Genomic DNA, 26491 nt, shown 5'->3' with positions numbered 1-26491 from the left:
ACAGATACAGTGCAAATCACTATTTCCAGAGAAAGGATTCTCTGTAAAAGGAAGGTAGGCATTGGTCTGGCTGAGGGGATGGGATTCTGGCACCAGTTTTTAGGAAGTGGGATGGGATCTGCCCATTTCCTTAACTAAACACCACACTGGTATATCCAGGGGCTGCCCTATCAACCTGAGCACTCCCTTCATGCAGTAAAAAACTGGTCAGAAAACTAGGGGGAAGCTTATTGTGAGTGTAAGAGTGGAAAGAACCCTGCTTTAGGGAGTCAGAGGCACTTAGTCCCTGTGGGACCTTGGACAATCTGGGCCTTCTTTGCCTTACCTTGAGAATAAGAGTTTCAGAAAGTCTCTTCTGGCTCCAAATCTAGGCTAAGAATTTGATACTAATTTATATACTGTCGTCAGAATAGCTAGGTAGAAGTTGGAAGAACCTGAGTTCAAATGTGAGCCTCAGATGCTGGCTGTGTGTGGGTAAGTCACAATCCAAAATGTACTGTCTGGTGAATTTCTTGAAGTCAGGGACGCACAATTCCTTTCGCAGGACCATGTGCATAGTGGGTACATCATAGTCAATGATGATTGAACCCGAGGCCCTGTCATCCGGGCCTTATTGCAAGTCTTAAGACAGACAGACAGATAGTACCTTTATTAATGTCAGCCACAGTCCTAAGAGATACAAATACAAGACAAAAACAGAAATAGTCCCAACATTCTAAGGGGGGAAATGTTAAATAAATGGGAGTCTGAGGACTGTGCTTGAGAGGGGAAAGGGGCCTGATTGTTGTAGACATTGGAAAGTCTAAATTCAAGAGCTGAGCTAGGATAGAAAAGAGCATTGATGGCCTGGGCACTTCCTGAGATGGTAGTCCCAGGCAGGAACTCACCAACAACAGGAGGATTAAAAGGGTGGCTGCATCTTCAGGTTGAGAAGACTGCCAGGTCAGAGATGGAAAAGAACTCCTCCTAGTGATATTTTCCCATTTTTCTTCTCAGCTGGACACAAGATACCTTCTTTGGCCTGAGTCTGGGTATTTTTCCCCTTTATTCCTTTATTCCTCTAATTTTCCCCTTTTATTACTTTATTTCCCTATTTCCCCCCTTTATTTCCCTAATTTTTAGATGAAGTAACTGAGATACAAAGAAGAAACACATAACTAGCAGACATCAGAGTCAGGATTCAGATCCAGTGTTCCTAGAAGGGATTTTAGAGATCATTGAATCTAATGTCCCCATGGTAAAGTTGAGGAAACTGAGTCCCAGAGAGACTTTGTATTTCCTTATGTGTTTGTTTGATAGAATGTAAACTCCTGCCTCTTCTAAGACTCATTTTCTTGAGTTCAAAGCCAGACTCTGCTGTTTCCTAGTTGTGTGACTCTGTCTCACTCAGTTTCCTCATCTGTAAAATGAGCCAAAGAAAGTGGAACTCTTCCAGTGCCTTGCCAAGAAGACCCCCCCAAAGGGAGGACAGAGGATGGGACATGACTGAAAGATGACTGAGCAACAACAAGCTTCCGGAGTCTCTCCTTGGGCTGGGACAGGATGAGATTTGTTGATTCTGCTGGGGACGAGGAAGAAGAGCCATCTTTTGGGCATCCCTGATGTGGCCTTTGCGGGATCGCACCCTGTCGGGATTGATTGATGAGTGTGAGCAGCAGAAGGTTCCGTGACCTCCTCCCAGCTTGACTAGGGGCGGTGCTAGGGGCACTTAGCACCTAGCATCTGGGTGGGGACCAAGGCAAGGGCAGGAAGAAGTGGGGCTCACACTGGAGCTCAGAAAAAGGCCTGGGGACCTCTCCCAACAGGTAGGGCCGTCCAGTAGGAGGAGGGAAGAGCGGCAGGAGGGGAGAAAGGCCAGCCTCCCCTCCTGGCTCTCCCAGGTCAGGCTGGGCCCAGCAGGGAGCGGCCCCCCACCTCTTGTTGGCTGGCTTTCCCCCGCCCTCCACGCTGACATCATGTGCCATTTGCTGGGACACCCAGTCTTCCCTGTGTCCCGAAAACAACAACAATGCTTCCTTGCTTCTGCCTGGGAACAGCAGCAGCCGCCCGGGCCAGCTGGGCCAGCCACCAGCATGCTGATCCCTCCGGCTGTTTAAACTGGCTGGGGCTGCCTGGGATGGAAACGGCAGATATGTCAACAGTTCCTAGAATTGTGTTGCAGGCAGCATTTGTCCCAGGCTCCGAGGCTTGGGAGCTAATAATAAAGGCAGATATAGGTCAGAGAACTCTCTCCAACCTCTGGGAAAAGAGCTGAGGATTGCAGCCCCCTGGCTGACCTCAGGCGGGGCCCTGGCCAGCCAGTCCCAAGGCTAAGCTCTTGTATCATGATCGGTTCCACAGCAGAATTGTCATGGGGTCTGTGAAAGCTCCTAGGGCCAATCCTCTTCCCAGGAATCCTGCTGTGGCCTCCTAAGCGACCTCCCTGCCTCCTCTCCCAATCCCCTTTCCCATCATCCTCCCCAAACTGGACAAGCTGATGGTCCTAAAGCTAGGATTAAAGTCTCTGATCCGAGGATCATGTATCTGTCCATCAGGAAATCAATCAAGAGACTGCTGTGTACTGGGCTCTATGCATACAGACTGGAGGAGGTCTTGGGAGTCCTTGAGTCTGAGCCTCTCCATTGTTGAGGAGACCCTGGAGGGGCTTGAAGCCCAGGGCTCCTGGGGCCCCTGCACTTGCCAGGCCCACTCTGTGGGTGCCCCCATTTGTGGTCAGTGAGCTGAGCTAGACACAGACTGGGACACATGGCACCAAGGACAGATGAGGACCTTTGGCCTGGGAGCTTGACCTCCATCATCAGTGTTTCCTGAGCCCCTCAGTGCTGGGCTGGGCTCCTTGCAGGACATTCTTCGGACCCCTAAGCTGGCCCAGCAAAGCTGGCTGCTGTCAGGGAGGGGAGGGGGCAGCTTCCTTCTGGGTGCCTGAAGCCAGAACTCCTGGGTTCCCCCAGAGGCCCCAGCCTGCTTCTTTGACCTTGGGCAGAGCTGGCCTGGGATCTTAGCCATCCCAGAAGCTGAATGAGCAGCCTAGGCCCTTGGAACTCTCAAAGCCTTGGGATCCTTTGGGTTTGGGGGAGACACACAGCAGGGGGAAGATTGAAAGGGGAAAGCTTGCACATTTCTCTGCCAAGGGAAGGACAGTTTTGAGATGATCAGGGAGGGTGGCAAGGAGAGCTAATGGTCAGGGAAGCCTTCCTCCCTAAGGCCTGAACATGTATCTGGAACAAGGGTCCTGGGGCCTGGAAAGGAGGGGGAAAGGGGAGCACAGGAGAAAGGGAGAGAGCAGGAAGAGCCACAGAGGAGATATCCTGCCTCAGGGACTGATCCAGAGAGAGCCGGGGACTGGCCCTCAGCCACCTCTCAAGACAAAGTGTTTCCTCAGCTGGCTTGTAGAGACTGGGCTGGGCCCAGGGCAGCCAAGTAGCATTATGGGGCTCATGGTGGAGGAGGAGGCAGGGGGCATACAAAGGGTGGGGCCTCTCTGATGGATGACAGAGACCTGGGTGCTGGGGAAGGATGGGGACCTCTGTGTGTGTGGGGGGGACAGTACAATCTAATCTTGGGACCATAGATGAAAACTGGACCTCATCCTCCCAATCTACAGATGAGGAGACTGAGTCTCAGAGAAGTTAACTGCCTGGTGTCCTGAACGTACTAAGTGACTGTCAGAAATTTTTTTAAAATTTATTTTTAATTCACATTGCTTTATAAATCATGTTGGGAGAGAAAAATCTGAGAAAAAGGGGAAAACCATGAGAAAGAAGAAAAAAAAAAAGACACAGAAAAAAGTGAACATAGCGTGTGTAGAGTCATAATTTGAAGCCTGAACTCCTGTGTTCTTTTCACCATTCTAGGCTGTTTCCTCAGGAAAAAGCTGTTCTGGGGAGCAAGGCTCAGCCCTCCAGCAGCCTTCCTTTCTGGCTTCCCATCTAGAGGGGCAAGGGCAGGGGTAGTGGGGCCTGAGCTGAAGTGGAGGGGGGACCTGGGCCCAGAGGCTTTGGTTCTTATTGTTTGGGTCATCTTGGATGAGTCCTTTCATCTCTGCTTTCCTGTTCCCTCATCCATTAAACAACAAAAAACCGCAGGGATTGGATTATATAATTTCAAGGGTTCCTTTCAGCTTTAATTTGGGAACTTGGGATCCTCCCAGGAGCCTGTTCTAGCAGGTACCCCATTCATTGGCAAGTCTCAAAACCACACAGTCCTGACATTTTTGGCCCTGCCTAATGTGGGAACTTCTTTTGCTTGCCTGTGTATGTTTGCTATTATTTCTTTTCAAATGGAAAGAGAGGATGTTAGAGGGAGAGAAAGTACCTGCTTGCTAATGGGAAAACAAAGGGAAAGCAAAAAGAGCAGGTAATTTTCAGTGTGCCAAACCTAGGAGGTCATCAGTCCATGGTGGTCATCTCCACTGTAGGGAAGGTGGAGGGGACCGCTGGTGTTTAGGAGCTCTAGCTGCAGGGGGCAAAGCAGAATGATGGGGTGAGCCCATTAAATCTGGCATCAACAACGTGAAACTCTGGGAGTTTGTGTTGCCAGGCTGTGCATGGAGGGATGAGCTGGCCCGGGTCAGAAAGGAACAGTGGTCATAAATATATAGTAAACACTTGCACAGCAATTCATTCACTCAATTGTTCGTCCATTCACTCATTCTTTCAGTCTCAGCAGCTGCAGGTTATTCGTCTTCTCCAGGGCTACTGGTCACCCTGATCTCTATGTAGCCACTGAACCCAAAATGGAGGAAAAAGTGGGCCTCGGCACACCCTTTGCACATTTTATCCTCACAAATCTAATTCATTTGCAGGTCTTGGCACCCAACTGCCTGATGTCATGATCCCACTCTTCAGGAAGGAGGGACAAACACCATCATTGTACAGTCCTCCTGGTCTTCAGAGTCTCCTAACTGACCAGAGCTAGTCCTACACAGCTACGAAGGCCATTGCTAGTCGTGAACCTTTCCTGTCCAGAACAACACAGGAGAGTGAAGGGATCCCCAGGCTCGGGAGTCTCATGCACCTCACTTAGTCACCTTACCCTGGGCTTCAATACTGCTTAGTACAGTGCCTGGTACACAGTAGGTGCTCAATAAATGGTTACTGATCTAGAGAAGAGGGGGTTGGACAAAGTGCCTTTTGGACTCACTCCTTCCCAGCTCCCAGAGCTTTTGTTCAGCTTCTGGGCCTATGAGCTGATCTCAGAGGCTCCTTTAAGCTATGGAAATAGGATGGCTATTTGTGTAAATGTACAGGCAAGCCCCGGACCTGACCTGAGAATCTGAAAGGGCTCAGCCCAGCCTGCACTGTCAGTCGTGGACAGTGAGCTCACCTCCGATTCTTCTGGGCCACTTCCCCACCACCTGATTAGGGATGGGGCTCCCAGAGTCAGAGTTAGATTCTCGAGATCCTGCCTGCATTGCAAGGTCCTTAAGGGCAGAGCCTGGTTTGTGTTCCTGTTGAGCCCGGGGCCAGGCACAAAGGTAATGTTTGCTGCTGGAGTGATTGCTGTCCTTAGACCTGAAGCTGGCAGCCTTGGTTTGTGCCTCTCTCTTGGAACTTAGCCATCCTGATTGTGACTGGTGTCGTTCTGTCACCAGGAGACCAGCAGCTCTTTGGAGCCCGGGACCAGATCTTCCCTTAGGACTCCGGTCTGGTGACGGATGCCTTCTCCTGGTACCTGCACTGGCCCCTCCAAGTGAAGGCCATCTTTACTTTGTTAGGATCTCTGTTTTGTCTTCTTCCCTTCTTCCTGTGTACCTCCTGTTTGCCCTGCTTTCCCTCATCTCTTTTCTCTTTCCTTTTTCTCTTCTTTCTTTCCTAATCCTCTTCCCTTTCTCCTCTCCCCCTTATCTGTATTTCTCCCCTCTCTTCTTTCTCCCTCTCTAATCACCTCCATTACACCCCAATTCCTCTGATATTTATGTGTATATGTTGGGTTTCTCACAGTAGAGTATAAACTCCTTGAGGGCAAAGTCTGCTTTGCTTTTGTCCCTGTATCCTAGTGCCCAACAATAATTCATGACATTGCCCTTCAAAGTCTAAAAAACTCGTTAGCTGCTTAACTCATTTGATCTTCATTCTGGCCTGTGTTACTGCTGATCCATAGTGTCCAACTCTGTGATTCCATGGATGGACCCACAGGGTTTTCTTGGAAAAGATACTGGAGGGTTTTGCCGTTTCCTTTTCTAGGGGGTCCCCATTTTATAGATGAGGAACTGAAGCAAGTAGGGGTGGCTTGCCCAGAGTCGCACAGCTAGTAAGTGTCTGAGGCTGGATTTACAGTCCAGGACTGTATCCACTATATCTACAGCTCTGTAAGTAGGGGCTGTTATCCCAACTTTCCAGAGGAAGAAACTAAGGCTGAGTGGTTAAATGACATACCCCCAGCCATACAGCCACTAAGCATCTTGAGAGATCCAACTCAGGTCTTTTCAGATGGGCCACTTTCTGTGGCTTGGAAAACGCTCTCAGCATGTCCAGCACAGCAATTTACTGGGCCCCAGACCACTGATGTCATTGTTATAAGGGAATTCCTGGTGAGGAAACTCCCTTCTACTGGTACAAGACAGGCAGCTGCCCTTAATTTTAGGGGGGGGGGTTGGGCCAGGAGGTGCCTGGAGTGCTGGGCTTACAGTTAAGAAAACGAGTTTGAATCTGTGCGTGGGTCGCACGACCTTGTAAAGCCATGTGGTTTATTGGCTATTTCTCTGTAAAATGACGCCTTTGGAACCTGTGACTTCTAAGATCAGTGTGTGGAAGGTGAATGGACTCAAGTTCTCCTGACTTTGGCCCAGCTCTTGGTCAGGCCATCCTTGGGCATCCCTACATCAGGTTCTTAATTGTTAGGTTGAATTTCATTACTGGCCTTCTGCTCCAAGGGGTCGTTTACTTGGCGGGTGCTCAGTAGCTGAATGAATGAGTGAATGCATTAAAATGCTGAGCTCTAGGACTAGAAGTTCAAGCCAGAAATCCCAGGGAAATCGCAAACTTCCCCTTTGAAAATTCAGTAGGTACTTTTTTGGAGGGTGAGGTGGAAAGGTGGGGCTGGTCTTGGGCAACCTTGGGGCTCTAAGTGCTTCTGCCAGAGAGGACTGGGCTTAGGCCAGGAGAGAAATCAAGGATGTGGGTGGGGAAGAATCCAGCTGTGAGCCCAGAGATTGCCTGGACTGGAGCAGCTCAAGCAGCCTGGATCAAACCTTTGGGAGTGACCTGATGTCTGCTTGGGTTCCCAGTGGGGGGCACTGCTGTGGGGGGCTAGTACTACCAGTCTAGAGTCCTTTGCCACCCAGAGCTAGCCTAACCTCAGTGATCTACCCTGAAATGGCAGGATGTAGGAGGGTTTGAAAGACTTTCAAGAGGCTGGTGGTGAGATTGGTGGGAGAAGCTTGCAGAACAAAAGAACAAGAGTATACCGATCCCCCTCCCTCTTTCCCCTTCCTCCCTCTTCTGTCTTTTGTCATCCATCCATCCACCCCCCACCACCCATCTTCCATTTCTCCAGTGGGTATTTATGGAGAAATAGGCTTCTGTTTTGCTCAAGCCTTGGTAAGGCTAATTATACATTTCCCATTAACCTCCTTAGGACACCTGTTGTCTGACATTTCATCTTCCACCTCCATCTCCTTCTTGCTCCTGCCCCTGAGCCTTCACTCAGGCTGCATCCCAGGCCTGGTTTTCTCTCCCCTGTCCCCAGATACTACCTCGTTAAGGTAATCTTCCCTAAGGATCTATGAATGGATTGGGTTTAAACCTTGGTCCTGGGGTCACAATCCCACCAGGACATTCCCAGGACCCTCCCCTCCCCAGGACGACTTCTGGACATGGGTCCAGAATTCATAACCGGTTAGGAAAAGGGGACCTCCTACTCAGAAAGGTCAGGAGCAATGATATTAAAGGAGTATGCTCTCATACGGCAGGGATCCAATAAGTGCTCACCCAGTGGCCTTGGCCACGGAGAAACGACCCAGGGCCATGGACCCAAGGGCCCTAGGAAGGCCAGGCCCCACCATCTTCTCCAGCAGTGTCCCTAACCAGTGGCCAAGGGCTACGAAGGCTGTCAGCACTCTCTGGCTCTGGCGCCCGGGTAAGACTCCTGGCTCCTGGGCCAGCGGCGGCCCGAGCCGGCACCATTCTGAAACCTGGTTCCCTCTGCCAAGAGAGTGTAAGAATTCTCTGGGGTCCTACTTTGCAGGGACTGGGTAGCAAAAGGGAGCTGTCTGGGACTATGATTGTTGTTTGCAAAGTTCTGTCCTCTGTGCCCTCTGTTCCTTTTCCCAAAGTTGTCTGGGTGTGCCAGGGAGATACGGGAGAGCAATTAGCCGGCCGGGCACAGCTGCCCACAGATCTTCTTGAGCTGTAAACAACAATTAATACAAGGCTCTGACCTCCTTCAGGGGGGATGCCCTCCCCCCTTGTCCACGACAGCCAGGCCACGGATTTCCCGGAGATTCTCCAGGAGCACTGGAGGTGGGAAGGGTCTTGGAGACCACCTCCTCATCGCTGTCCATTATTGGGGTTCTAATCACTCTACCAGACCCCCAAGGACCTCAGAACCCTCTTAGGATTCCAAAGCCTCATAGGGCAGAGTTCGAGGCCCGGCTCCAGCCACGCTGATCTTTATCTGGCCCCGGGACCAGCTGGCTCTGGAAGGGAAAGTGAGGCCGGTGACCTTGTCCAGCCTCCCTCACCCCAACTCACCTGCGCACGGGGCGTCCCCTCCCCATGTCCCGGTCCCCCAGCTCTGGGGCCACAGGGAATGTTTCCCCTTTCACCGGACAGGCCCAGAAGGGTTAGGAGACTTGCCTAAGGTCTCAGACTAATAACAGCTGTTCCATAGCCCCCAAAAGTCCCCAGAGCGCTTTATAATCGTTACTGGAGTCCGTTAAGGTGGGAAACAAGCATTACCCCATTTCACCGATGGGGAAACTGAGGAGACGCCACCCCTGGCCTTGGGGTTGTGTCAGAGGCAGTTCTCACTCCTAGGTCTTTTTTCCAGGCATGCCTGGTTCAAAGTTGGCTCTTCCCCATCATGCCAAGGGCTCCGCAGAACGACACCTGGCTCTGGAGGCGGAGGAGCTGAGTTTGGGTGTGAGCTCTGCCCCCTTCCCCCTCCCCCAACCTATGGGACCAGGTGGGAGATCCAGGAGGGCGGATTTTTTTTTTGTTAGGGCTGAGGTCACCCTAAACTCTGACCTATAACCCTTTCCTCCACCTCACCGAGCCCCTCCTATGACTCCACCCTCCCTCGTGCCTCAGTTTCCCGATTTGCGAAATGTCCTCATCAGCTGAAAGCTGTGCCCTCGGTGGCATCAAATGGTGCCACTGGGGGAGTGCCCGAGCTGCCAGCCACGGTGACGTCATGTAAAAGCAGCGCTGACCTAAGTGTGGAGTTACTTTCCGGTACACCTGGCCCCAGACGCCCGGGCACGGAGCCCAGATCGTAAAGCCGGGGACAGAGGCCTGGGCCGACGGCCGGCCCGGGGGGAGGGGCGCCCCACTTCTCAGGCCCGGGATTCCCAGGCCCGGAGATGGGATTAGAGGGGGCAGATTCCTGGGAAGCCTCGGGGCCTAAAGCGGCCTCCTCAGCCCCGGGGGGACCCCGATTTCAGACTCAGATTTCTGCAGTTGGGGGGACGTGACCCCGCCCGGCAGACGTGGGGGAGGGGAGCCGGCCGAGCCCAGGCCCCGGTGCTGGGCCCCCTCCGACTCCAGGCCGGACGCAGCCGGGCTCCCGCGGCGGGGCTCGGGGAAGAAGGCCTGCCACCTTTGCCAGCAATGGGGCTTCTCTTTGCGGGCGACGGCTTGGGGGGGACCCGAAGGCCATGGCCACCTTCCTCAGGCGGGGCCGGCCGCCCCCCCTCCACGCTGCGCGCCGGGGGCCGGAGGGACCGGGAGAAATGCTCCACTACGGAGGGCGGGGGAGGGGCGGCTGCCCAGGGAACTGTCGTCGCCCCGGAACCAATGCTGTTCCCCACCCCCACTCGTGCTTATGTATGGGATGCAGGGGGTCCCGCCGCCTTCCCCGGGCTCTCTCCCCTTCCGGCGCGGACCACGCACAGGAGTGGGGGAGGATCGTTAACCGAGCCAAGAGGACCGTGCCACCCTGGCCCAGCCCCGCCCTCTCCCACCTCCTCCGGTCACCCCCACCCCCACCCGAGGATGTGCCTGAGGCCGGGAGGGGGAGGGGCGCTGGCCCCTTTCCCCGGGCTCTCACCTCTTCCTGTCCCCGTCGGGACTTGGGGCTGTGCACCGGGGGTGGGGGAAGGGCTGTTGCCCAGGGAAAGAGGTCCCTGCCACCTTCCCCCGGCAACAAGACCGGATCCCTCCCCGCCCCCTCCCGCGGACCTGTGGCTGTGCCCAGGAGTGAGGGGCGGGGCCTGGAGAGGGGCTGGCCAATGGGAGCCGGCCCTGGCGGTGGCCCGATCGCTGCTCCGGCGTGTCTTTGGGCAGCGCGCGCGCGGGGCGGGGCCTCTCGGGGGCGCGCCGGCCGGGTCTCCGGGAGCCGGGGCAGACTTTGCGCAGCCCTGTTCCCCGAATCCCCGGCTCAGGTTGCAACATTAGTTGCTTTGGGAAAGCGGCGGAGCCGGCCGCGGGGGGCGGGGCGAGAGCTCCGGGGCGTCCCCCGGGCCCCGAGACTGGGGAAGAAATCCCGAAGACGGGTGCCCCTCCCCCCCGGGGCTGGCCCTCGAGCCCCCGCAGAGCGCGCGGAGGGGGGAGGAAACGGAGGGGTAGGAGCGGTGACCGATGCCTTCTGTCGAGAAATGAAGGCCGGAGCCCGCGGCTTTTCCGGACAAGGGCCGATGGGCGTCCGCAGCGCCCCGGGGGGCCTGGCTCCGCAGCGCGGGGTTAGGGACCCCGGGGAGCTTTTGCGGCCGTGCCCTGACAGGCCCCATCCCCGAGGGGGCCCCGCGGGCCCGGATGGTGGAGCTGCTTCGAGGAGTCCGCTCCGTCGGGGGCGCCCTCAGCCTAGTGGAACCGCCCCGGTGCCCCTGCAGTGCGCATGCTGGGGCAGACGAGGCCCGGCCCGCTCCACGTGCGAGGGTTCTGGGCTGGCTTGTGCCCGGCCCTTCCCGATTGCTCCCCCTTTAGCTCCTCGGACTTTCCCTTCGAAAACATGCTCCTACTCCCCGGCAGGGCGGAAACGGCCCCAGAGAACGTGGGTGGTCAGATCTGCGGGGCCGGCAGGAACGGCGGGCTGGACAGAGCGGAGGCTCCCGCTATGTCAGCCTCGGAGCACTTAGCGCTTCCATGTTCCACGACAGCCGTGTGTGCAGGGTTGGGGGTGCGCTTCGGGAGGGGACCTCAATGGGATGGGGGCGCTGTGACCACCACACCCTCCAAAGATCCCCCTCTGATTCGGAGGCGTTTTGTCCCCCAGCTGCGGGCACCCGGATACACATCTCAGGTGCAGCTGTCCAGGGGCATGACAAGGGCCTTGTCCATCTAGCTCCTTGCCCCCCCAAATCTTCCGCTTTCTCAGGCTCACAAAGTACTTTTCTTTACAACTGGGTGAGGTGCACCGTTATTTTTATCTCGGTCACCCTCGAGCTCAGGACACACCAAAACACACTTGGGTCTCTCACATTATAAACATTTATTTATAGATGTACAATTTCATAATTCTACTTCAGCCTCTGTGGTTATCCTTCAGGATCTATGCTTTATTGCACCGAGCTTCTACCATCCATGGAGAGTGACTCAGAAATCACTGGGTGGGGGGTGGAGGGCTGTGTCACTAGGTAAGTGGGTACATTCTGCAGACCTGAGGCTGCTCTTGAGTTTCCTTCCTCTGATCTCTCCAGGTGGAGGGTGGTGAGTGCAGAGTCTTCAGTTTAGAACCGCTGGTATATTTCCCTCTGGACCCCCTCCTTGCCCCCCTAGTTTCTTTAAGTTAAGAAAAAAAGGCCAAACAAACTCAAGGAGAGGATCAGCAGAGAAGTAAGGCTTAGGAGTAACATGGGCTTAGTGACACTTTGCCAAAGGAAGATCCAATTCCAGGGCAACACGGCTGATTTCAAAAGGCTGGGTATAAACTTTGGGAATAAATAAAACCTCCCCCCTTCCCCATGGCAGCAACAGCTGTTTTGAGAAAAATCCTCCTTCATAAAGTGAAGAAAACCATTCTGATTCAGCAGAATCGCTTTAGTCCATAGCGGAAGGAAGAAAAGACCAGGTGGGTCAGACATCCTGGGTGAGGTTGGTCTGCTTGGAGGCTGTCCTGGGCGGCTGGGTAGGGAGAGGCTGGCTGTTCTGTCCAGGCCCCTTGGGCGCAGGTGTCCCCAGGCCAAGGCTGCCCAGGAGCCGTGCTGAGGGCACCTCTGAGGTGGCAGCCCACTCAGCCACTGAGAGGTACGGTGGGAGGAAGAGGAGGCGAGGGACAGCCCAGCTTCCCTCTCTGTAAGTGCATTCCAAACTTGGCCAGGTTTCCCTACTGGGCTCCAGTTAGTACAGTCGCCCCTGGATGGGGTTGCCCGACTGCGCTTCTGTGGTGCAAAGCTAAGTTGGGAAGGGGGACCCCTGAGGTGCAGCGTGGGAGTTAAGTTCAAGGTTGGGGCAGGGACACTGATCGCCCATCATCCCAGCGGGCTTGTTGGGTCTCCATCAAATTTAAATACTGATGCGCTCAGGATGGGGAGCCAGATCTTTGGGAGGAAGCTGGGCTCACAACCGACCTGGTAAATGGACCGTTTTTCTCCCTCCTTCCTTCCAGCACAGTCTGAAGCCCTGCAGCCTCAAACCAAGTGTTCTAGAGATTTTGATTCAGTCATGATTATCTCTGCCCTTAGAAATCACCAACCAGAAACAAAACCCAAAGCCTTCGTCCAGGGATCAAATCACTGGAAAGCAAGCGACCAGAAGCTCCCTGGCTGTCAGCTATGGTTAACCTCTAGATTTCAGAGAACCCGCAGATTCCCAGAGAGAGACCTGTCTCTACAATGGAAGAGCAATCAGCCAAATAACCCGATCCCTGCATAGTTATAGATCTCTACATCCCGGCCTAGCTGTGGGGATCCGGCTAGGCCCGCACACACACATACACGCATGCGCACACACACAACTATAAATTAAATCCTATATATTTTCCCATCTCCTCCTCCTCCTCTATAATTTGTTCCTAGCCAGCTGCTGATGGGGAGGCTTCCAGTGAGAGGTGTCCAGGAGCCTGGAGAGATGAGGAAGAAGGGCTGCCCAGACGCCTTCTCCTCCTCCTCCCCTCCCCCACATCTGCTGCAAGTTTTAAATCCTACTTTCGTTGCCATGGCTGCGGTTTCCTAGGCGAGCACTGAGTGCAGAACCTCGATCAGTCGGTGTTGGGAAGAAGAGAGAAGCTCAGGGGCTGGGCAGGCCTGTCCTAAGGGCTTTCTGTGTTTATTGGGTGAGAGAGGGGGCAGTTGTGCATTGCTCTTCCTCCAATTCCACTTTAATTTAAGGTTTTCGCTCCTTAAATATAATGTCCATCACTTGGCTCAGTGCACTTCACCGAAAATTCTCCAGGTATTTCATAGTCTGAGGATGAAAGTGGTTAATTGTGTTAGGCTGGTAACCCTCCTGAGAGCCGGCGTGTACGGCAGGCGCGGGCACGGGCGCACACACCCCTCCCCCTCCACAGCTAAGCTGCTGCCACCCCGTGCCTACTTCTGCTGGGGAGCTGCTTGTGGGGAGGGGAGATGCCCGCCGCTGGGCTGCCAGCCCCTAGAGAAGCCCCTCTGAGGCTGCCCATCCTCTCTGGCTGAGAGCTGCCTCTGAGGCCTTCGAAAGCAGGAAGAGGCAGGCCCAGGGCTGGCCACAGGCTGGGGCGGGACGGCTGCACTGAATTTGACCCCGAACTTCTGACATTCTGTTCCTCTTGCTCTGACCACAGCCCAGAGGAACAGCCAGGGGTGAAGATGCTGGAACGGCCTCACTGGGTGCCAGGTGCGGTGCCCCGCCCCACCCCTGGCTCCCAGAAGCCTTCTCTCTGCCTCCTCCTGTCCCTGCTGCTCGCCTGCCCCCTGCTGGGCACAGGGGGAAAGAAAGGACGAGAGCCCACACCTTTCTTCTCAGGACCTGACCTCAAAGCCAGAGCCCTCGGAAGCACTGGCAGGCTCCAGACTCTGGGGAGCAGGGAGGGCCGATTCCCTGCCATCAGGTGTCAGTGGCAAGAGCCCAGAAGTTAGGGGGACGATGTGAACCTAAATCTACCAGCCGGGGCCTGCCAAGAAGAGGCTTCCAGTTTCCCGAGGTCAGCTCCTGAACCCCAATGGGGGGCATTGCTGGTGACTGGAACCTGTAGTAATCATGGCAACTGGGGGTGTCTGTGGGGCAGCCCCTCGGGCCTGACTCTGACTGGGCCCCCCAGCCGCAAGGAGGCATAGGGTGCCGCCTTATGCTTGGCTCTGCTCCCAGCTCCTCCCCTCTTGCTACCCTCCTCCCCACTGCTGATGGGAGAGGGCCCCACTTCCCATGGACACCTAAAGTGCAACAAGCCCCATTAGTCAGAATCAGGCCCAAAGAGGGACTCTGCTCATACTTGGACCTCAGCAGGGTGGTCTGGTGTTGACTATCCATGCAGAGAGGCCTGCACCTCTGACAATCTGCTACAGCTTGGGGTCCCCATCCTCTGGGCTTTGTGGTAGAGACTCGTATCTCCGAAGTAACGGGCCCGATATAGTAAACTTTCTTCTGCAAAAGAGAACAGATGTCAGGGGACCCCCAGTGTCCAATGTGCAGTGAGACATTCTCTTCCTAGGCCTGGAATCTGGAGGGCCGGGGGGGAGGGAAGAGTGGAAAAGACCAGCATCAATCAGGCTCACAGGGCATAAGCTCTACAGGGTCAGGAGGGATGTGGCTTCTCAGGCCAGCCTGGGGGGAGGCCGGAGCCCAGGGGAGAGCCCTGAAGGAGTAAGGGCAGGCACCCCATGGCTCAGATGTAAGGTCACTTGGAGGCTGGCAAGAGGGGAGACCTTCCCTGCAGCTGAGATGCACTGTAAGGGTCATTGAGGGATCTGAGAGCTCCAGCGTGAGGGGGAGACAGGAACACCCCAACTTTAAAGCATTAGAAGATGAAAGCATTCACAGCCCCCCCAACCTGCTATGTCCTACCCTGGGATCCCCATCCCTGGCTCTGCACACTCTACCTCTAAAATGACAGGCCACAGGCAGGGATTCGGAGGGAAGTGGGACAAAGCCACCAAAGGGCAGAGCCCGGGCAGGGGTCCCACTCACTCTGCTGCTTCTCTTTCCAACAGTTATTCCGGAGGTTGGCTACATAATCATCTTCTACATTTCGCTCCACCGTCTTTAAGCTGGAGCCGGTGAACTCCTCCCCGAAGGTGTCTGACACAAAGTAGGGCACTTTGAGGTGCTCAGTCAGCCGCCTGTGGATGTGCCCCACTGACCTGCAGCGGAGACAGACGGGGCGTAGCGTGAGCCAGGGCCGCTTCGGGGACGCTCTCTCCACCTCCCGAGTTGCCGGGGCCTGGGGATGCTCCTTCTCTGTGGGGAATTTGGGGAGGAGAAGCTGGGAGACTTGACTCTAGTCCTGGCACTGCTGCCATTGTGGCCAGGCAAGTTCACTGAGAAATGAAGACTCTTGGAAGCAGAAGAGGCCCCCCCCCCCCCCCCCGGAAAACCAAGAGAGCCCCTCCCCTGGAGGAGGGAGCCTAGAGAAAAAGCTGAGGGTCCTGATGTTTAGATCAATTGCCCAGAGCCTGTTCTGGGCTGGGAGCAGGTGAGGTGCTAACTGGGGGAGAGTGTCGGGAGGAAAGGGAGCTGCTGACTTGGAGAGAGGATGGGCCGGCCCGCCAGAGACCTCCCCCTCCCGCCTCCCCGGATCTGTGGCCCTCACGGTCTTTGGCTGAGGCTGTATGGCGGGCTGGAGACCATCATCTGGCTGAGGGCTGACACGATGATCAGGATGAGGATGGGCATCAGCTGGACAAACAGCCCTAGGCCACCCTTGGAGGAGGAGATGCACAGTCAGTCTGAAGCCAAGTGAGAAATTAACTGAAACCCCCTCCCCCCATTTCCTAAGAGCCATCCCCTGTGGGGTTTCTGGCAGTGGCCAGGATGCAAACACCAGCCCCTTGCTTCTGGAGCCACACTTAGTAGGTGCTTCATACATGCTTGCTGACTGATGGGGGGGAGGGGCCTGAGTCTGGCCCCCTCTGGAGCAGGGGCCTAAAACTGGCTCAGACTCGGAGCTGCCTGGGGAGAGGCGGCCAGTGGAGTGGAGTGTGTCTCCCTCCAGTGTTCAAGCCTTGGTAGTGCCAGCAGCAGCAGGGGGAAGGCCAGCTGGTGGGTGTGGGCCCGGCCTCTCTGCCTCTGCCCCCACCCCAGGCCAGCCTTCACTCACATCCCCCTGGTTCTCGCGGCGGTCAGGCCTCTGGTGGTAGGTGTACCGCATGCGGCCGTTGCTGTAGACGTGGATGTTACCTGGGGGCCAGAGGGAGATGGGTCAGGCCCCCCTCGGTACAAGGGTGTGTGTGGGAGCAAAGAGAGGGGGAAGCACAGATGGAGGCAGCAGGAGTGGGAGCACAGAGAGGGGGAGGGGGAGCACAGGGAGGAGGTTACTTACTGGAAGGAAAGCCGCCACCAAAGAACATGTTGAAGAGGTCTTCAGGGGAGATGTCGGCTTCGAAGCCCCGGTGGAAGTCCCCGTGGCCCTGGCCCTGGCGCGCGGTCTGGCCCTTCTCATCTCCAAACTGATCATACTGCCGCCTCTTCTCAGAGTTGCTCAGCACGGCGTAGGCCGTCCCGATGGCTACAAAGGAGCGGAGATGTCAGGCCTGCTTCGAGGCCGGCAGCCCTGAGGTTAGTCCCGGAGGAGAAACAGAGGGGACGGAGGAAGAGGCCTCGAGAAGGCTGGGGGGGCGGGGAGGCAAGGCTGCCTGGGACCCTGGCTTGGGTGTTTGCGCCTCTGGTGACAGGCCGAGGACCCCAAGATCACAGCGGGGCTTCCCAAAGCTCTCAATGCCACCCAATAAGCCGTGAGAAGCACCAGCTGCCATGGGAGGGCACGTCTGGGAAGGAACGCTGAGCCCCTGAAAACAGAAAGCCCCAGGCCCAGGCTCAGGACCGCTCGGGCAGCGGCTCCAGCCACGATCCCTGCATCCTCCTGTGCCTCCGTCTGGGCATTTCTAAGGCAAGGCGTCCACCTAACTGATCAAGGGAAAGTCTCTGAACCCAGTCTGTCCCGAGCTTCTCTGTCCTTCCCTTACTGTTGTTTCTGCTCAGCGGGCAGTGGGTGCTACCTCTGGGGGGCCAGAAGGGCTGTGGTCACTGGAGAAATGGCCACAAGGCCCAGATGACCAACCTGGCCTGAGAAGATGGCTGCTCAGATACCCAGGAAAGACCGCAATGATGGAGAAACATAAGTGAGTGGGGGCCTTGGCTGGCAGGCTCCCCCTCCTCGGGGACTTGGGGACACTGTGGACAGTGGACGCTGTCCGAGTGGTGAGCAGTGGCTCCACAAGCTGGGGAGTCACTAAGAGGCCCTTGCCCTGGCCCTGTTCCTGCCCCTAAGCCTTCAGTGCAAAGGACTGCTGCAGATTAGAGGGAACACTGGGGGGGCCACGTCTGCCCTGGAGGAGAGGGGGAGGCCTGACGGCCCTCTCAGGCCAGGAGAGACAGACTGGGGACCATGAAGGGGTGGCCAGGGATCGCCCTTCCTCCCTGTGATTATTATGCAAGTAAAATGGTGTAGAGCGGTGATGCCATCAGTGCTGGCTGGCCCGCTTCTGCCACTCGGAGCCCTGGAGAGCTGCCCGGGGCACACGGATGTGAATGAGCTGGCCACGTCCACTTGTTGGACCTCTCCCCGCTAGGGAATCTGCCTCTCGCAGCCTCGGGCTGCTGCGGGCCCGGGGCCAGGTCCCCTCGGAAGGGGCCACCGTTGGGTGCTTCGGCCGGTCCCTCAGCGGCTCCCCCTGAAGCACCCTTCCTTGCTGGCGCCTCTGCTTGACCCTTTGTTGTCTGGATTCTGCCCCTCTATGTCTTGGCTCTCTGGGCCCCAGCCCAGGGGTTCCTAACAGACCTTCTGGGCACTCTGCTGGGGCCTACGAATCCCTCCTCTCAACCACGATGCGTCAAATAAAGTCAGATTACCAAGGAAACTAATTCTGTTGAAATAAGTAATGTCAGACTGCTTAACAAACCAGACCACTTCCCAGGTTAAGGAATCCTAATCTGGACCTTCTAGGTGCCTAAAAGTGACTCAGAGGCGCCATCTCCCCCCACACTTTGGTCTCACCCTGGATCCTTCCTTGCCGTCTCCCATGTTTAACTCTTCTCAGAATCTCGCCGGTGAGCAAAGCTGGACTCTCTGGCCCGACCCAAGGCCCTCAACGACCCGGGCCGCTGCCTGCCCCGGGGCACCTTGGGCCTCTCCTTCTGATGCTCTTTGCTCCACTTGCTAAATGCCCACAACTTGTGCCTTTCCAATGGCTGGAATGTCCAGTGAAACCCAACTCAAATGTCACCTCCTCTGGGAAGCTCTCCATGCTCCTCTCAACTGGGGAAAAACCCTCCCTGACACACCCGGGGGTCTGTGCTTGTGCACCCACCCCTCAGACGGGGGATCAGAAAATGCCTGTCAGGGGTCTCGACTCTGGGAGGCAGGGCAGGAAGTGTGTCCCTCCTAAAGACGTGGACTTGAGTATGCGAGCTGGGGGCGCCGGGCCCTCACCTTTAAAAGCTTCCGTGGCACCAGGGGCGTGGTTCTTGTCCGGGTGAAACTTGAGTGCCAGCTTTCGGTAGGCCTTCTTCAGGTCTTCTTCCGAGGCTTCCCTGCTCACCCCCAGGATCTCATAGTAGTCTTTGCACTGCTTCACCCTGGAGAAGAGGAGGGAGGCGGGGGTGAGATCACACACTGTATCCTGGTGGCGGGGCCTCCCTAAGGGTCCGAGGCCCACCCCACCCCAGCTCCGTGGCTGTGACAGATTCCTTCCCACGAGGAGAAATCACATCGGGGTAAAGGTCAAAGGAGCTGGTGGAATTGTAAAGACCCCCCCCCCCCCCCTTCCTCCACCACATTCACCTGAAAACTCTGAAATCCCAGTGCCCTCAGTCAGGGTAAAGCACAGGCCCAGGGCTTAGAGCAGAGCTCCAGACTCAGGGTTTAAAAGGAGGTTTGTGTAGAAATCTTTATTTGGGAGAGAACTTTAACACTGGCTGATTTCTGGCCTAGGCTTCTGCTAGCGCTGCACTGTCCTCAGCATCTGGGGTAGAGGAGGGAATCTAGGTGAATGTGAGGAGGTTGCCTGGGGGTAACTAGGAGGAGAATAAAGACCGCTAGAGCATGGCCTCTCCCCGCCATCACTTAATAGTGCTGAGGTGGCAATGAAGGGGGCCTTGCAAGCCCTATTCTGTTTTACACTCCATGGAACAGGAAATCTCACATTCACAGAATCCTCCCTTCACAGAAAACAGAGCGTTTCATTTCTGCCATCTCCCTTAATCCTCACAATAATCCCAGGGAGTAAAGCACACAGTGTCATTGGCTTCCTTTGACAGAGGTCACAGAATCTGCCCAAAGGACTAGGACCTGAACTCGGGCCTTCCGCTGCCATCCTCCGGCCTCTGCCCCCTCACTGCCTCCCAGTTCTACCACTGACCTAACACCAGAGGACTTACACCAGCTCCTGCCCGCCCTAGTTTTTGGAGGGGGAAGAGCAAGAAGGCAGGAAAGTTGGAGTGGGGGAAAGAAGAGAAAGAGTGGGAAGATTCAGCCCCTTTCAGTTCTGATAGAGATGTCCGAATGGGTCCAGGACTGGCCCAGCATGGGGACGTTGGGAGGGGGTTGTCGAGGGGATTTAGTCAATGTCTGTGATGGGTGACCTCCCATCAGGGGCTCATTTGGATTGGGCTGTGCTCTGGGACAGTCTTAGGTTTTTTCATCCACCTTCCATGGAGCTACTGGAGGTTCTTGGTACATATGGTCATGGGATACTGTAACTGTTTTACAGGGGCTCATTCTCCATACCCAAGTGCACATTAGTTACTGAGGCTTCCAGCCAGGAAGCAATGCAAGAGGTCTCCTTCACAAACGTGAAAGGCATTACTAAGTCCACTGGACTACCCAGCCACGCTCCCCACCTTTTCACAGCTTCCACTTGGTCCTGTGTGTAGCCTTTCGTGCCCTCTCCACCAGCCTCACCATTGGCAGAAGGAGTTTCTCCCCCACCTGTTTTCCGGTGAGAACTGGATGTGTCTTTTGGCCTGGCCTGGCCATGAGAGGTCTGTCCATTCTGGGTGAGAGATTCAATCAATGCTGAGCAAAGTAGAGAAAGAAAAAAGTGTCAAGATTTTAAGAAACTCTTGCGACCTAAAACTTGCTCTTTGTTCCCGGGCACGAGGGCCAGTGAGTAAGAGGGCAACACTGAGAAGGTCCAGGGCCTCACTCCTGCAGGCCTGGCTCCCCTCCACTCCCAAAGCCGAGTCAGGAAGAGTAGAAGCTGCCTCGTGCTTCACACCTGCCCCGTGGTGGTGGCTCAGTGTGTACGGCGGCTAGTCGCTCTCTTTTAGGAACTGAGATGCTCTCAATCACAATGCAATCCCACTGTCATAACTGAATTCCACTCTACCTGGACCAGTTATAGAAATGATTGAAAGGTTACTATTATTCTTAAAATTACTTCTCAACCCCCAAAGTCAAGTGAGGCTTCTTTCTTATGCCTTCTAAAACCTGGAACCTTTTCTTCTTCAGACATGTTGCCAATAGACCAATCATTTGACTCCAGTTTGGCCAATCCCAAGCACCAAACAATTTCACTGTGGCCTCTAGGATTTCCAGCACAATCTTAGTTCAAAGTCCTTACAGATATATTTTTGTTATTACAATAATCTGAAAAGTCAGAAACACCATATAACAACTTTCTGAATAGGCAGTGGCCACAAGGAACAAGGGGGACTTTCATGGATTTTTCAACTTTCACTGTTCTCTGTTTTGGACTCTGCTTCTTTTCCATTTGTAGCAAAAGAAAAGGGAAAAAAAGGTACAATGGAGTAAAAAATTTATTTTCTTTTCAGGCCTTTTACAGTCAAAAAATCAATTTTTAATTGAAATGTAACAAATAGAAGGTACTTAAATGATATCAATAAATTTCTGCCTTTTTTATCCTACCAAAATGGATGAAAGGGATGTACCAAAATAGTTGGTACCAAAGGATTCAACTATACCCAATTTGTAAACTGATATTGTTATTTCAATTAAAATTCCCAGAAAGCTACTTGTTCTCCAACTTTCTGGTCTCTGTTTCTTTTCCTTTAAACTTGGTGGAATTTTTTGTTTTGTTTTGTTTTGTTGTTTTTGTACTTCTCATTTTTTCTATTCTTTTGACTTCTTTTTTGACTGAATATGGTTCAGGGAAATCAGTAAACTGATGTTTCACTTAGATTTCTTTACAGAAGTTATCTCTTTTGTTTCAAACTCTTAAGTCACTTTGATCCTAGTCATGAGCTGAAGATGAGAAACAGTACAGGCTTTTAGAGGTAGGAAGGGATGGGGGGTGGGCAATTGGGTTTGTTGGTGAGAGGACTGGAAGAGAAAAAAACAGTGAAAAGTTGATCTGGCATCTTAGAGCTGGCTCTTCGATGCCAAGGATTTTCTAGATTGAATACGCTGCTGGCTCTGGTGCTTGAGGAGGGAGTGCAGAAAAGAGGGTGTATAAAGGAGGGAAGGGGCTATTGCCCTGCTCACAGGAGGCCTGGCAGTCTGTGGGAACACACAGCAGTCTAAGGGGAAGACGAGGGACCCAGGCCCTAAGCTTGGCACTGCCTAGTGCTTCTGTTGTTGAAAGCTTTGTAAGAAAGAGCTGAAAGAGCTGCAACACTTCGTCCATGCCGAGGGGTCAGAGGGCCCTGTAGCTAATCTGGATGGCGGACAAGGGGAGCTTGGGATTTGGGACTTGAAGGGCACATAAGAGTCCTGTTGCTCGACAGATGAGGAGAGTGGGGAGTGGAGTGATGCTTCAGATTCTAAGAGGCAGAGCTAGATGTGCATCCAGCTCCAGGGTCTCCGGCTCTGCTGGGCTTCACTGCCTAAGCCAACTTTGGTCAGCTGGGCAGGGGAAGGAGCAGAGGGCACTAGAGCAGAAAGTACCCAGCAGACAGCAAAGCCCAGTGGGACCACAATGGCAGAAAAGGGTGTTTCATGCTGGGGCTCCAGACCAGACTGTTAGCTGCTTCCTGAATTGTTCTTTTTTTTTGGTTCCTCTTTTGTGCTTAGAACACACCATTGATTTCTGCCTGTTAGAATTCAATTCCAGTGCCATCTTTTACTTTGTTTCCAGTCTTTATCTGACTTTTTAGAGCTCTTTCCCTTATCAAATTATCTTGTCTTAGCTTATCCACATGTCTATCCTATCCTCTTCTCCCTCCTCTTTGCTTCCAAGGACCATTTTTTGTCCTTTTGTCTTTTGGAACCCAGAACACCTCTGGGCTAGAAAATGGGAACTTTCTGAGTGTATTCTACCACTTACAGCTCTGAGAGCTGAACTGGGACTTGTTGAGTGGAGCTCTTCATCTCAAGTATATCATTCCTCTAGGAGGCAGTTGCTGACTGAGTCTCAGTAAACACGACCCACTGAGCAGAAGGAGATTTGAGCTAAGCTGACGGGGAGTCTACCTCAGAAGGGAGAGGTGAAAATGGAAGTCACTGAACAAGGTTTGGGCAGTTAAGTGGGGGGGTCCTTCCATCTGGGGAAAAGACGAATTAAAAGACTTGGCTCGCTACTTTCTCTCACTTGTAACCTCTAAGTTAGGGCCACAGTTCCAACTATTTGTGATAGAAGCTTCTTCATTCCAAGGACAGAGATATGAGGATGACAACCTGCCTTGAGACTTTACAAGAAGTTCTTAATGACCCTGGGTATGTGCGTTGACTCAGCAAGGCTCCCGCCAATAGACAGACAACATTACACAGAATGCTGAAGTACGTTAGCACCCTTGCAGGCTTCAGCCATTTTCCCTGGGTAACAAAAGCAGAAATTGTGCGGAAATAAGGCTGTTCCCTGTCACAGCTTAGATCATAACACAGCTGGAAATCAAGCTCAGATTTCTTAATTCCAAGCCAATTCTACTGGGTGCTTCTCTATTCAAATATGACCTGCTTGAGGCCAGTGCCTTTGTACCCCCAGCACTTATCACAGTCTGGTCCCGACACTTGTTGATTGATTGGTAAACCGGAATCTTTCTTCTGTCTCCAACCCTCAATTTGTCTGGAAATATTTTGGGCCAATGTTCTCATGAGTCTGTATTTTTAGGGACCAGGTGATAAGGCAATATTACACAAGAAGAGTTTGTATCCGGGATGCTAGAGCTGTTTCTGAGCTCACGGCATCTGTTAGGAGCCTTCATGCAGAGCACTCCCTGACTCACTTCCTACACTGAAGACACCCACAGCCAAAGCCAGGGATGCATCGGGTTCCTGAAGGCGAGGATTGCACTGGGTCCTTGGCCCTAGAGAGACGCCAACATTTGGGGAAAGCACACTTCTTGCTTTCACAGGGGGTGAAGGAAATATTTAATGTAGGTTTCTTGTGATCTTGTGGCAGCAGAACCACAGAATCCTAAGAGTTGGGGGATAGGTTTCCGTGGTCCAAAAAGCCTCCCCTTTATTTCAATAGTCTGTGTCTACTTGAGACAGCTGCCACTTAGCGGTCTGGGATCCTCGTCCTACCCTTTTTCTGGGTCTGGTGTAGGACACGGTGATGTTCTGTTGTCTCTAGTTTGCGATCGTTCTCTGGGAGAGCTCTTGGGGAGCCTCTGGGGAGGCAGCCTTGTCTCTAGTTCTGCATTGTGTCCTTCAAAGTCTTGAATCTTTTCCTGTCAGAATGTCTCCAGCTCCCTCTGAATCCAAAGCCTCCAGCCGTGTAGGAAAATTGTCTCCTGCATCCTCCATAAAATCTGAGTTCCTGCTTGGGATGTCAGCTGTGAGACCCAATCACAAATGCTTGAAAAAAGTCCTGAATCTTCCCCATAGACCTCGTCTCTTTCTCTCTGCACTATAAACTGTAAAAACAAAAACACCTGCCTGGATTAATACTCCATAGGTTTCTGAAAAGAATATGCTTTTCTCCATAAAGTTTCTAAGGTATTCAAATGTGCTCTATTTCATAACTCCAGCTTTCTCTGTTCAAGAATCTTCTTCCACGGGTCAAGACTAGTCCTATACACTCTTGCCAACTGGGTGAGAAGCCGTAGGTGGGCGAGATTGCGAGTTACAGAGCAGGCTTCGATCACCGTCTCTCTCGGCGTGAGCCAATTCAAACCTGCTTCATGGTAGTGAGGCGGCCCCGACAGTCTGAGGGACAACTTTTACTGACGGGAGGGGGGGAGCACACGGCCCGAGGACAGAGCTGGTCCCTGAGGCGGCTTCTCAAGAGGCTGAGGTTCCAAAGAGACTTCTCTGGGTCTCCGTCGTTCTCTCTGGTCGCTGGCGCAGGCGGGCGGGTAACAGCAGCGTCACAGCTCAGTGAGGACTACTGAGCCATACAGAAGGATCCTTACCACCGCATAGTGCTCAGAAATCCACATAGTATCCGTGTTCCACTGTTTTAGTTTGTAAATATTTCCAGCCTACATTTAATCTGGTCCAGCCTCTCCGCTGTGAGCAATGCCTTCAGGCCCCGCTCTGGACCCATTTCGCAGGGAGCTGGATTTCAGCAGACTGGCCTGGGGCGGACTCCCAAGACAACTCGTGGGAGGCTGCTCGGGGGTGAGGGGAGAGGCCCCGGGTCAAACCCTCCCATGGGAGGCTCCCACCAGGGATGGATCCACCAGGGGCGGACAGCGGCCCAACACACCCATCCCACCCCCGGACTGCTGGGGCACGTCCTCCCATAAACCCCCGAGAATGTGCTCCGTGCAGGTGTTCTCCTGTAGGACTTTTACATTTCCTTGGCACTGGAAAGTTTGGCTGAAAAGGTGAGGGCCTTCTCTGCTGTCCGTTTCTAGAGGCCAGCTCCTCCTGAAGGGAACTCTCCCCTCCCCCTCCCCCCTCTTCTTCCCTGACTGCTGCCCTTACACCGGTGAGTCAGAACTCAGGGATGAAAAGGGTTGGTTTGGTGGGTCACACAGTCAGTCCATGAGCATTTATTAAGCACCTACTATGTGACAAGTGCGAATTCTTGAGGATACAGAGAAAAGCAAAGGTCGCCCTTGTTCTCAGGGCGCTCACAGTCATACGGAAGGAAGAAGGGGAAGAGACAGTAGGTGAACAGCTGACCACTAACAAGACCCGGGCAGGATAACCGGGGAAGCCCCAAGGAAGGGGTGCACGAGCAAGAAGGCCTGGGCACTCGGCCTTGGGCTTGCCCGCAGATGTCTGCAGAGTCTGGGGGGCTGGGTTGGGGGGGATTGGGGAGGTGCGCCCTTCCCGAGGCCGGGCCGACTCCTCCCACCCCTAAAGAAGTGGGTTTATCTCTCTGTGCCAGGACTGTAATTAATCCCTCTCCCGTCAGTCATAGGCACCCCCTCGCCGCGACGCCCTCTGGGAAACGTAGTTCAGTTATGCCTTACTGACCCGCCCCTTCACCCCATGAAACGCCAGGGAGAGAGCAGCCTCACTCCGCGGGAACTTCACGTTCCGAGATGCCCCGCGCGCCCAGTTCCGCGGCGGACCCTTCCCCGCCCCCCCCCCCCCCCCCGTCTCAGTTTCCCAACCGTAACAGGTGCCAAAGTAGCTGAGTCGACGGACTACGGTTCCCAGAAGCCTCCTGCGCGCGCTAGTGCGCAGGCGCGGCCGGGCCTTGCTGTCCCTGACCCCCCTCCCCCAGCTCCTTCAGCCGTTTCTTTAGGTCCGTTCCCTTTTCTTCGCGTCCCTCATCCCCTCTCCGCCGTGCCCTGGCCCCTGATCGCCTGTCCTGCCCGTCGGCGCCGCCGCACACTCACCGCGCACCCTTGGAGTCGGGTAAAGCCTCTGTGCCTTCTCCAGGAAGCGCAGTGCCCGCTCGGGTTGGCGGCTCTTGATGGCGCTGAGGGCGATGGTGATACAGCGCTCGGCTTCATCTTTATTGGATTCCATGGCGGAACCGGGGCGCGAGGCAGGGAGGCGGACGGAGGCCGGTGGGGAAGGCGGCTTTCGCCAGCGACCGGCGCGTAGGAAAGTGGGGGGGGGCGGTGGCGGCGCGGAGAGATGACGTCACAACACCCTCTTCCCAGCTGCGGCCTTCTGCGCCCAAGGCCGGTGCGGAGCCGGCGGGAGAGGGTTTGGCCCCCGGAGCGGGCGGCCCGCGGGGCCTTCGGCGGCCGGGGTCACGGCTTCCTTGTGCCTCTCCGAGCCGTAGTTTTCCGAATTCTCAGCTCGCACCCAGCGGACCTTGTGGTCACTTTGTACGGGCCCTTCTGCCTGCGATTCCCTTGAAGCCCGGCGTGGGGACGGCCGAAGGGAAGCACCGCCCCGCCCTCTGGAGGACTTGAGTCAGCCCGCCGTGGGGCACTCGTGCCGGGCCCGCGCTGGCCGCCGCAGACGTACGGCGGCTCCCGAGAGGCGCCCGGCCCGGCCTGGCGGGAGGCCG

At 54.8% G+C, this 26491-nt stretch overlaps 1 protein-coding gene across 1 annotated transcript; it reads right to left on the bottom strand.

The window, feature by feature from the left end:
- Positions 1-13348: 13348 nt before the first annotated feature.
- DNAJB12 (DnaJ heat shock protein family (Hsp40) member B12) lies at positions 13349-26396 on the bottom strand. Its single transcript, XM_074296870.1, has 9 exons — positions 25866-26396; positions 20070-20244; positions 18661-18806; positions 16552-16737; positions 16330-16409; positions 15823-15932; positions 15201-15373; positions 14506-14657; positions 13349-13502 (listed from the first exon to the last, which is right to left on the bottom strand). The coding sequence occupies exons 1-8, from the start codon at positions 25996-25998 to the stop codon at positions 14536-14538; spliced, it is 1125 nt and encodes a 374-aa protein (XP_074152971.1). The 5' UTR covers positions 25999-26396; the 3' UTR covers positions 13349-13502; positions 14506-14535.
- Between the last annotated feature and the right edge of the window lie 95 nt (positions 26397-26491).

This window comes from Sminthopsis crassicaudata, chromosome 2 (assembly GCF_048593235.1).
Source record: "Sminthopsis crassicaudata isolate SCR6 chromosome 2, ASM4859323v1, whole genome shotgun sequence".
NCBI classification, from domain to species: Eukaryota; Metazoa; Chordata; class Mammalia; order Dasyuromorphia; family Dasyuridae; genus Sminthopsis; species Sminthopsis crassicaudata.
Note: the sequence above shows the minus strand (reverse complement) of the source record. Positions and strands in the feature narration are given on the sequence as shown.

Coding starts and splice junctions, on each gene's coding strand:
- DNAJB12 (XM_074296870.1), bottom strand. CDS start 25,998: ATGGAATCCAATAAAGATGAAGCCGAGCGCTGTATCACCATCGCCCTC. Junction 15,933..16,329: donor GCCGCGAGAACCAGGGGGAT/GTGAGTGAAGGC, acceptor TCCTCCTCCAAG/GGTGGCCTAGGGCTGTTTGT. Junction 14,658..15,200: donor TTGGAAAGAGAAGCAGCAGA/GTGAGTGGGACC, acceptor TCTCTTTTGCAG/AAGAAAGTTTACTATATCGG.